Raw genomic sequence first — 12607 nt, forward strand, 5'->3', positions numbered from 1 at the left:
TGGGAGTATCCCTTGGCAACTAACTGACTTTGTATTTTTCAAGAGTATTAGCACTCTTGGTTTTCACCTTATACACTCATTTACAACCTATAAATTTCTTTTCTTGGGGAATGTCTTAAATAGTCCAAGTATTGGTTTTTTCTAAAGCTTCTAGCTCTACCCACATAGTGTCTACCCATTCAGAGTGTTCTTTTGCTTGAGCATAGGTCGAGGGTTCTATATAGGAATATATTAATGCAATGTAAGCTTGTACTTCAGTAAAAAAGAGTCATAAGACACAAATTTCCCAGGGGTTTTGAGATTCTAGATGACCTAGTTTGTATTTCTGACTGATTTTAATATCATAATATCTTTCTAGTACACATGGACGTTTAGGATCCCGATGCCTAGAGTATTGTATGCAATTTTGGTCCTTACAGGATTGCTCTTCTCTAATCTCATCATTATGAGATTGTTCTTCATTCACCATATCATTTCTAAGCTCATGACCTTCATCAAGATCAAAATCACAACATCATATTTTGGAATTAAATCCAACAAAAAGGAATACTTAGTTATTTCCTTAGATTTTTCAAAGTCAAAGAATCTTTCCCTTTCTAAGAACGAACAAATTTCTTGAAACATATAGTTTTCTATTTTTAAAATCAAAGCACATATAGCCTTTTTGGTTATTTACATAACCCAAAAACATACAAAGGATAGCACGGGAAAAAAATTTATCATTCTTGTTAGTAAAGACAGAACATTTTCACCCAAAAACTCTTAATCTAGAATAATCAAGGATTAATTTAAAAAGTTTTTCAACTGGTAACGCATTTTGCAAAGAGGATGGCATTTTGTTGATGAGATAAACAATAGTCAAAGTAGCTTCAACCCAAAAATCTTTTGGTACTTGGTTTGCTATATGCAAAGTTATTGTTGTTTCTATAATATGCCTATGCTTCCTTTCGGCCAAACCATTTTGCTCTAGAGTGTAAGAACAAGATCTTTGATGTGTGATGTCATGTAGGTTTAGATAATCTTTAAATTCTTTTGATAAAATTTTTTACCCTGTATAAGTATGAAAGATAGAAATGTTATTTTTAAATTTATTTTTGACCAAATTGTGAAATATTTAGAAATAAAAGAAAACTTCATATTTATGTTTAAGGAAATAGATCTAAGTATGCCTAGAAAAATCGTCAACAAAAATTACATAATAAGCAAATCTACCTTTAGATATCATAGTCGTTAGGTCTCATGCATCCGAATATATTAACTCAAGTGGTCCAGAAGAAACAAAAGTTTTTTCTTGAAATGATAATCTCTCCATTGCCAAGAATACAATCTTCACAAATAAAGTTTTCAAAATTTTGGATACATTAGGAAGACCAAGTCTTTTATGTCATAAATCCAAATCTAATTTTTGAATATTACATCAAAGTGTATTAATCTAAATCTAATTTCTGAACATTACAACAAAATGTACTCTTGGGTATTTCCAAAAAATCTATGTAATACCGGACTCCTCTATGGCCTTCCCCAATCAGTTTCCTTGACTGACGATCATACACTAAACAATCATCAGAAGAGAAGGAAATATTACATCCATGGTCAAATATTTGAGAAACGAACAAGAAGTTTAAATTTAATTTAGGAATATATCTAACTTTTTGAATTTTGAAAAATACTTTCGAAATTTCTATTTCTTTTATCTCAAAAGATGTTTCATCGGCAATAAAAACATTTGACACACTTAAGTTATGACATTCAGATAAACTATCACCATTTGATGTCATATGAAATGAGGTACCTGACTCAAGAAACCAAGGAGATTTACCGAGATCGAAGAAGGATGAAATAACTGCTCCAGTTGATGAAGACGCTCTTTTGAGGAGAGATTGAAGAGTCCCCACTAGTTGAGTCAAGAACATGTTTCCAATAGATAAATCTTGTGTGGTACTAATATCATTTGACTTTTGTGGAGGGCCAACCGAGGCAACCTTCTCATATGTCCTTTTTAGCTTAGGACAATATGTTTTGATGTGACCTGGTTCATGACAATACAACAACAACAACAACTACGCCTTCATCCCAAAACAATTGGGGTCAGCGATATGAACCAAAAAAGAAATTCATTTTGGGTCTTCCACATGAATCCTTTTCCTCCAATCATTTCTATCCAATGCCATGTCCTCGGTGAGGTTCAAAGCATTCATATCCTTTCCTATCATCTCCATCCAAGTCTTCCTAGGCCTACCCCGACCTCTTTTAACTAATATATTTTCCCATTTCTCCAACCTTCTAACTGGAGCATCATTAGGCCTTCGCCGAATATGTCCAAACCACCGTAAACGATTCTCTCGCATCTTATTTTCAATGGGTGCAACACCTACCTTCTTACGTATCTCCTCGTTCCGAACCTTATCTTTTATTGTATTTCCACACATCCATCTAAGCATCCGCATCTCAGCTATACTCATTTTTTGAATATGATGTCTCTTGGCAGCCCAACATTCCGTACCATATAGTAAAGCGGGTCTAATAGTCATCCTATAAAACTTTTCCTTCAACCGCAATGGCATTCTACGATCGCACAACACTCCAATTACACTTTTCCATTTCATCCACCCAACCTTTATCCTATGATTTACATCTCCATCAATTTCTCCATACTTTTGAATGATGGATCCCAAATATTTGAAATAATCATTCACCGGTATTTCTTGCTCACCAAGCTTCACTACACTCCCATCACTACTTCATTGCTTACTAAATCGACATTCCATATATTCAGTCTTACTCTTACTCAACTTAAAACCTCTAGCTTCCAATGTCTGTCTCCATAATTCTAACTTAGCATTAACCCCAGCTCTAGACTCATCAATCAAAACAATATCATCAGCAAACAACATACACCACGGTACATTTTCTTGAATTGATCTCGTAAGCTCATCCATCACTATCGCAAATAGGAAAGGGCTTAAAGCAGATCCTTGATGTAACCCAACCGTTATCGGAAAATTGGTTGTCACCCCTCCACAAATGCGGACATTGGTTACTACTCCTTCATACATATCTTTAATTATACTAATGTACTTGAGAGAAACACCTTTCTTCATCATTGTCCACCAGAGAACGTCCCTAGGTACTCTATCGTATGCGTTCTCCAAATCAATAAAAACCATATGCAAATCTTTGTTCCTCTCTCTATTTTTCTCAATAAGTTGTCTAAGAAGATGTATAGCTTCCATAGTTGATCTTCCAAGCATAAAACCAAATTGATTCTCCGATATCATGACAACCTTCCTCAACCTAGACTCAATCACCCTCTCCCAAAGTTTCATAGTATGACTCATGAGTTTTATACCACGATAGTTTGTGCAATCTTGTATATCACCCTTATTCTTATATAAATGCACCAAAATACTCTTTCTCCACTCATTAGGCATCTTATTTGTCCGCCAAATCTTGTTAAAAAGATTTGTCAACCATTCTAAACCTTTCTCTCCCAAGCATTTCCAAGCCTCGATAGGAATACCATCTGGGCCAACTGCCCTTCTTAATTTCATTTTCTTCAAAGCCTCTGGTTCATGACAATAATTACAAATAATTTTTTCCTTCTCATACTCATTGCCTTGGCTTTCATAATGTTCATTGCTTTGTTTTCCATAATGAGGTGGTTTGTAGGTACCTAAATAGTTTCTTAGCCTAGATACGGCTAGTACCAAGTCATCTTCATTCTTCATAGTCCTTCGTGTCTACAATAGAGGAAACCTTTCCTCTATGAAGGAGGGTCGATTTTGTAGACTCAAATTCCGGTCTTAAACTATTCACAAATTGGTAGAAATGTTCCGCATCCATTTGTTATTGGTGGAGTTCTATATCTTTGGCACAATGTCATCTTGGCTCCAGAAGGCCATTTCTTCCCAAAGTTTGAACAAATCAGTGTACTATTCTCTAATACTTCTAACCCCTTGGATCATGGTCCAAATTTTATCTTGCAAATTTCACACATGTGCAATATCCTTCAGGGAATACATATTTTTGAGGTATTCATATGCTTTGTCCGCATGCTCAAACTTAGCAAGACTTGAGTATTTCTTAATATCCACACTATTTATTAAGCCAAGACATGATCTTGGCATGTCTCATCCTCCATTCCTTCCACTTTTTCTCATAAGTAGCTAGGGCCTTAGTTTTCTCACCCTCCGTAAGTAGAATTTCTTCCTCGTTCTTGATCATGCATAATTTTATGCATATTAGATATACGTTTATGTGCATGATTAATCGCAAAAATAGAATAAACACTCGTGGTTATCAACTTTTCCAGGGCATTACTCAAATTCAGAAAAAGAGAAAAAAATGCACAAAATGAATTTCACCTGAGTAGTTTTTGAAAAAGTTATTTTGTTTTAATATTCGTTCTTTTGAAAAAACGTTTTTATAGATGTAGTTTTAGGAATTTTATAAAACTTAGGCAGAGTTTTAGAAAATATATTTTTTTAACCTAGATTACTAATATAAATAGTAGTAATCAAGAGAGGGTCGGCGTTTCCCCTTGGGAAAAACGCCAACCCCTCTCTCTTCTCTTTCCCTCTCCTCTCTCTCCACCACCGGTTTCTCCCTTGTTTCTTCTCTTCTCCGTTCTTTATTTCATCTTTACTCCTTTCTCGTCTATCGTCAGCATCCTTACCCGTTCATCGGAGCGTGCGTGTGACCTCGGGGAACAACCACTTCTCTCCTCAACCCTTCCGTCGGAAGCGGCTGCGAGGTACGCTTCTTCTCCCCCATTTCTTTATTTGTTTTACATTTAGTTTAGATTTATTTCAGTTTGTTGAATGCATAAATCAATTTTTATTTTAGCGTAACTTATTTTTCTGCATCTTAGTTGCATATAGCATTGGATAGAATTTAAATTTCTGCAATACCTAATTAGTCCATCGTTATTTTCGTATGTTTTAGTTGTTTTAGTTGTTTACCATTTTTTTTAGAACACGCCCAGCATGAAGTCATTAAACGGCCATCAAACGGACCTGCGTGACTAACATCCTCTCGCAGATCTGTTTGGACATGTGCGGGGCCTAAAGCATGCGTGAACCAGCATGTTCACACAATCTTGATCAGGTCGCAGCAAGAAACATAGATCTGCGTGATCTTCAGATCACGCAATTCTTGTCTTTTCTGATCGACGTGAACATCAAATTATGCCTACTTGTGTGATTTGTAAATCACGTATTCTAGCCTGCAACCGATCCAACCAGCGTCGATTTGCAGATTCGTGCATAAAAGAAAATTTATTTATTTTTTGTTTGATCTGCCATCGAACCGATTTGATCAGACTATTTTGATAACGTTGATTAACGTGATTTTTAAATCACACAGATCAGTGTAATCTTCAGATCACGCTTTTTGACATAGATCTGAAGTTTCTAATTTTCGATCAGTTCGATAAATCTCGGTCTGAAGAAACCAACGCAAGCATGCTGTTTTAATTTTTTTTATGCTGGATTTTTTTTAGCAAATCAACATCGGAATCCAGCTCTGTTGTATCACGTTCCATCGTGATCTTTAGATCACGGTTGTTATTTGATCACGCAGTTCCCGCACACTCGTGTGTGAACGTTTCACGCTGTCAACGATAATCATGTTGTCAACGTTATTTAGTCTATTTTAGATTTTTGATAGTTTCATTAGTTTAATCCTTCATTGTCGTTAAATTAGATTTTCATGTTGCCTTATAGTTAGATTGTTTTAACTTCTTTTGTAGCTAAATCGTTAATTTAATATTTCATAGTTAATTAGTTAGATCATTTTACTTTCTTTTGTAGTTAGTTAGTTAGAATCTTTTGTTTTGTTACATAGTTAGTTAGTTAGATATTTTAATAGTTGTTATAGCTGTAATTAATTTGCTTTTTTTTTTGTAACTAACAGTCATTATTTTAGAAATCGGGTGTGTGCATTTTTGCATTTTTGTTTTGTGTTTCGTGTTTTATAGGTGAATCTACGTGGGCATAGGGATTGATCTCATGAGGGTTGTGCCCATGTGAAGAGAAAGGAAGCTAGACCGCGAAGGAACAGAGCCCTGCAGATTTTTGCTTTTCTTTATTTTTATTTTTTTTAGGGCTACATGCCATTTGATTTAAGTAGGGTTGTAATAATTTTTATTTTTGCTTGAGCCCTCTATAATAGGATAGAACATTTGATTTGTTTCTTTTCTCAAGGCAATAAAGATTTGTCATTGTGTGGGGTACAAAAGCTTTTAAACACGTTCCTTGTGTTCGACCTGAACTTCACCGCTAGTATGAACCGGAATTTTAAGATTTGGTGTCTTGTTTACACAATTTAATTTTATCAAAAATATCTTTCAAAATCTATTTCATAAAAACTTACACCAAATTTTTGGCGTCGTTGCCGAGGAACGACGTCGTTACACCAAATAATGTCTTCTTTTTATTTTTCTCAATAATAGACATAATACAAGCAATAGACAAATAACATGTCTTCTCTTTCTTCTTCTTCTCCTCCTCAAAGAAGAAAACAAATGATATGTCTTAAAAAAAATCTTCAAAAAAAAAGCCTAGGCTTTAAAAAAGCTTAGGCGGCAATATAGGGCCCTACTGCCCAGACCTGCGCCGCCTTTGACAACTAAGTTAAAGAGACAGGTAAGAAGTTAGAGCTAAATCACAAGTCTACTATGAGGCAATTGAAAACAAACATATGAAAATTCCCAAAGAGCTATATATATATATATATATGATCACATCAAACAAGATATTTTTCTCACAATGTAACACTTTTCAAGAAGCATGATATAAAATATCAATACGCAAGAGAGAAACCACTAAGATAAACACATTTATTATATTATAACAAGTCATGTTTATGCCATTCAATAAAGACTTATTGAGGCATATACCTAAAAAAGGCCTTAATCCAACACGTCATTTGAAAATAATCTAAATTAATAGAGCAATATCGCTCAAACATATATGAAATAATATATTCAAATGGTGATAGAAAGACCTCCTTAGAAATAGATCACAATAAAAATTCATGCTTGATCACATCACAATATATTAAAATTTTCAAAGATAGTCCATACATACGTTAAAAGACATTCAAATATGAATTTTAGTATTTTGCAAAACACATAATATTTTAAGAAACCACATATTCAACTTGAGCGGATAACAACAAAAGTATTCAATCACAAACTAAGTCCACCAATATTCAACTTGAGTGGATAACAACAAAGGTGTTATAAAAAACACACTCACAAATCCCACAAAGGGGATACACATCATAAGGCACACAATGAATTTCATTCAATAAAATGAGTGTGCAAAAGCTCACATATTTTTGCAAAATATAATTTTTCACTACACATATCTATATATTTTATATAACAAAACACAATAATTTCTACATACTTCAAAATTATTTATTTTTAACACGACTCCTTTTAAAAAAAAATACTTAGCATATATATGAAATTTGAAAAGCCAAAGATACATACTGTGAAATCCTTGAATCCATTTCATTCATTAATACGATTTTTTTTCAAAACCCCGATGCCTAGCTCTGATACCATGTCACGAAATGGTATGGATTCCAATGCACTACATGATGAACTCCAAGAATCAAAATATTATACATTTGGACACAAACTTAAGAGCTAAAAAGACACACATGAAAATGTGAATGAGTAACTCTATTCATAATGGACATTAAAAATACAAAAGGAAAATTACATTGGTGAATGAATAACTCTATTTATAATGGACATTAAAAATACAAAAAGAAAATTACATGAAGACCTCACTTCAAAATACACTAAAAAATAACACACAAACCTAATACTACCCATCACTCTCTCAACCCACACATACACACACCAATTTATAGAGGAGAAAGAGAGAAAGAATAGTGCAAAGCAAAGGAGAAGAGAAGGAGAGAAGTAAATGAGAGAGAGGAAGTCATCTCTCATTAAAGAATGAGAGAGCTCCCAATGGCTAGAATTCTAGCCATTGTGAGCAAGTCAAAGCTAGTTTGACTTGACCCCCAACATATCTATTATATATATTATTATAATATATATAATATATTATTATATATGTTATATATTATTATAATATATATTAAACAATATATATATATATGTATATATATACTTATATAACAAAATGATACATTAATCTTAACAGAAACTACTAAAGAAATTGGTGAACAAGATACATACCGACTATCACAGAAAAAAAAATCCTATGACAATTGAGTAGCAAAGTAATCAATACAAGACATCATGGACAAACAGAACCAAAAACCATGGTAAATGCCTGACAGGATCAACAAAGACAACACCATGTAGTAATAATTAAATAACACTCTGACATAGTAGTAAACAACCAAATAAAGTTAACCCCATGAACATGTATCAAATACATGAAACGCATGCATCTGTCTTGAGATAAAAGATTCGGTTTACCTCCATATTCCCAGTATCAGGTGCACTGCAATTAAAAATTTGGGGAGCCCACACTGAACGCCCCATAATTTCACACAGATAACCATATTCAAGGTTTGAAAGTCCTGCACCCAATAGCAATTTGTTTTCATTACCAGCAGAATCAAGGGCTTTTACATTGGAAAGTAGCTCCCTTGCCCTCTCAGCACTATCTACCTGCATGTTTGCACCATAAAAAGCAACTACCAGAATCAATTTCGTATAAACATAATACAGCACATCCATAGGAAAGTCAAGTTGCTCCAGGTATAGAATCCAACATTGGACAATGAATAATTTATGGGATCCAGATGTCAAAATGCTTACAGGAATCCACAAGTTCCACAAGCCCATACTTTTTGCTAGTTCCTTTAGTTTCTCTTCCTCTGGGTGAATTGTCCAACGAGCACTAGATTGAGCTTGTCTTTCAAATTCAGACTCCATTGGGTATATGTAATTCTCCATAAATTTAACCAACCGCTTCCGTAATTCTTGAACCTTTTCACTCAGAACAAATCTCCTAGTTTCTCTTGCAACAATATGAGCTCCTTTTTCCATTTTATTCAACAGAGAATAACCATTTTGAGATTCACAACCTGAAATATTAAAGGATGAACCGTCAGAGCATAAACAAAGCAGATTATAATATCTAATGCTATGAGGTAATGTCATATTTCCGCTTGGTAGACATATGTAGTTCAATATTAAAAAATGGACATGAATTCTGGCCATATCCCCAGACTAGGTAATGACAAAAGCTGGTTTTTAAAAACACTAATTCCTAACCTAATTTGACACCAAAGCCAAAATTGAACTAGGTTTTTATTGGGAATTTTGGCTATTATCCAGATGTTAATTAGAATTTTCAAGCATATTTAACATTTTAAAATTGTAGTGCAACTCAGATAATAATCAGATGCATTCCAGAAAATGGGGACCCTTTACGTTGTCAAAATTTGGGTTTTTCTGCTAGGGCATAATTCCCTACCTTCTTCAACGTATATAATGCTAATTACATTGCCAGCACAATCATGCAAAATTTTCCAGATAATAAACCAAATGTAAGTGAGATCCTAATAAAGTATGAGTGGTGATCTGGATGCCCCAAAGGAAAAGGTGATCTGAATCAGTCATCCTTGTGTGAACTCTCTAGAAGGATTGCAACCCAGTCTCAAACTTTTCACCAAAAGAACAATCATTCTCAAATACTCGCAAGAAATTTACTCAGAAAAAAAAATCTGATACAGACACTAATGGACGATAAGAGGACATCAAATGTGAGTCAGTGAATGTATTCCACACAGTCCCTAAACATAATGAGTCCAGTCTTACATCACATCATACTTAGAAACCATATTGCCAATTGTCAGCTCAACACAAGACAAAGCCTTCATATAATTTAAGCTCAATCCCAAATGTATTCACAAGGCAACTTTTTTGGGTTGTATTACACTGTCCATTGAAGGTAAAACTAAGCAGCCACATTTATATATGGTTGATCAATAAAATACATGAAGTCATGTCGTGAGTAAAGGATCAAAGATCCTTATGTCCACATCATTCACTGACTAAGTTGCCTGCACATTATAGCACCCAGTGGCCAACACAAGTTGTTCAAACTCTGCCAAGGTATGCAGGTAACCTTGTTACTGACATGCAGATGATTAAGGGCAGCAACTTTGTGTGTCATCAACCAAGAAAGTGCACTTTTGACTGTGAGTCACAAACAGAAAAGCTTACTCAATTTATCCAGTTATTGAAAAATTATCATGCATATGAATATACCTATCGAGGCTTGGAAATGCTTGGAAGAGAAAGGTTTAGAATGGTTGGCAAATCTTTTTAACTTGATTTGGCGAACAAATAAGATGCCTAATGAGTGGAGGAAGAGTACTTTGGTGCCTTTATATAAGAATAAGGGTGATATACAAGATTGCACAAACTATCGTGGTATAAAACTCATGAGTCATACTATGAAACTTTGGGAGAGGGTGATTGAGTCTAGGTTGAGGAAAGTTGTCATGATATCGGAGAATCAATTTGGTTTTATGCCTGGAAGATCAACTATGGAAGCTATACATCTTCTTAGACAACTTATTGAAAGATATAGAGAGAGGAACAAAGATTTGCATATGGTTTTTATTGATTTAGAGAAGGCATACGATAGAGTACCTAGGGACGTTCTCTGGTGGACAATGATGAAGAAAGGTGTTTCTCTCAAGTACATTAGTATAATTAAAGATATGTATGAAGGAGTAGTAACCAATGTCTGCACTTGTGGAGGGGTGACAACCAATTTTCCGATAACGGTTGGGTTACATCAAGGATCTACTTTAAGCCCTTTCCTATTTGCGATAGTGATGGATGAGCTTACGAGATCAATTCAAGAAAATGTACCGTGGTGTATGTTGTTTGCTGATGATATTGTTTTGATTGATGAGTCTAGAGCTGGGGTTAATGCTAAGTTAGAATTATGGAGACAGACATTGGAAGCTAGAGGTTTTAAGTTGAGTAAGAGTAAGACTGAATATATGGAATGTTGGTTTAGTAAGCAACGAAGTAGTGATGGGAGTGTAGTGAAGCTTGGTGAGCAAAAAATACCGGTGAATGATTATTTCAAATATTTGGGATCCATCATTCAAAAGTATGGAGAAATTGATGGAGATGTAAATCATAGGATAAAGGTTGGGTGGATGAAATGGAAAAGTGTAATTGGAGTGTTGTGCGATCGTAGAATGCCATTGCGGTTGAAGGAAAAGTTTTATAGGATGACTATTAGACCCGCTTTACTATATGGTACGGAATGTTGGGCTGCCAAGAGACATCATATTCAAAAAATGAGTATAGCTGAGATGCGGATGCTTAGATGGATGTGTGGAAATACAATAAAAGATAAGGTTCGGAACGAGGAGATACGTAAGAAGGTAGGTGTTGCACCCATTGAAAATAAGATGCGAGAGAATCGTTTACGGTGGTTTGGACATATTCGGCGAAGGCCTAATGATGCTCCAGTTAGAAGGTTGGAGAAATGGGAAAATATATTAGTTAAAAGAGGTCGGGGTAGGCCTAGGAAGACTTGGATGGAGATGATAGGAAAGGATATGAATGCTTTGAACCTCACCGAGGACATGGCATTGGATAGAAATGATTGGAGGAAAAGGATTCATGTGGAAGACCCAAAATGAATTTCTTTTTTGGTTCATATCGCTGACCCCAATTGTTTTGGGATGAAGGCGTAGTTGTTGTTGTTGATTTGTTGTTGTATGAATATCCATTCACAATTTATATTTACCATAGCAAAAATTACATCACAAGAGCATTTACATAAAGTGCCAACCGACTTGAACCATCAAACCAACAAAAATATATCATATAAAGGCAAGCAAGACAGAAAGATTTAATATGTGGTTTACAGCTTGATAGTTCTCCACCATATTACAATTCAGACTTTTTAGAATCAGGACCAAATGCTTGGATTACCTATGGGTGGCTGAGCAGGAAGCACTGATTGTTGATTGATGTATGACCAAGCCGCATCTATCACAATATTGGCCAACTTGCCTGTATGCTGGGCACGTGTTCCTCCAGAAGCATGACCCTGTATTTTTGCAGTCTCTTGAATTGTGTATATCTTTGAGCAACAATTTAATTGAAAAGTTATATATCAGTACAAAATTTGTCATCATATGAAAACCAATGCTTACCATAACCCATCGATGAAACACCCCTGCATAAATAGATGCACCACGAAACAAGGAAAAAGCAACATAAAACTTCCAGTTCCTAGCAGGCCATGGCTTTCCCTGATGTTCAATAAATAGTACATCAGAATATTTTCTGGGATGCTGTCAGCATAATATCTTGGATAAAGGCTATCTATACATCAGAAAAAGTCTTTACTAAGACATTGTATATTGTGCTTACAGCTTCAATGCAGTACTCTCCAAGGTATTCAGCCAATGATGGAATTCCTTCTGGAGCGCCACCATATTCAAATCCAGGTGTCGCATCCTCTAGTTTTATGTCAATAATGTAGGGCTGCCAGGAGAACAATCAAATGGCATGAACTCTTGCATCACTTTCATCCACACCATTAGAGTTAAGCACAAGGAACATCAATAT

At 34.9% G+C, this 12607-nt stretch overlaps 1 protein-coding gene across 3 annotated transcripts in view; it reads right to left on the reverse strand.

Moving 5' to 3' along the window:
* Positions 1 to 12607, reverse strand: part of IBR3 (acyl-CoA dehydrogenase-like protein) — a 53075-nt gene that overhangs the window by 16986 nt on the left and 23482 nt on the right. For all 3 annotated transcript variants that reach the window (XM_090000445.1, XM_090000447.1, XM_090000448.1), the window contains 5 exons: positions 12410 to 12523; positions 12190 to 12288; positions 11966 to 12083; positions 8813 to 9081; positions 8468 to 8662 (listed from right to left, as the gene is read on the reverse strand). In XM_090000445.1, the coding sequence (XP_089856571.1) occupies positions 8468 to 8662; positions 8813 to 9081; positions 11966 to 12083; positions 12190 to 12288; positions 12410 to 12523 (795 nt within the window). The remainder of the gene's footprint in view (positions 1 to 8467; positions 8663 to 8812; positions 9082 to 11965; positions 12084 to 12189; positions 12289 to 12409; positions 12524 to 12607) is intronic.

This window comes from Nuphar pumila, chromosome 3, assembly GCF_984573655.1.
Source record: "Nuphar pumila chromosome 3, dmNupPumi1.hap1.1, whole genome shotgun sequence".
Classification (NCBI taxonomy): Eukaryota; Viridiplantae; Streptophyta; class Magnoliopsida; order Nymphaeales; family Nymphaeaceae; genus Nuphar; species Nuphar pumila.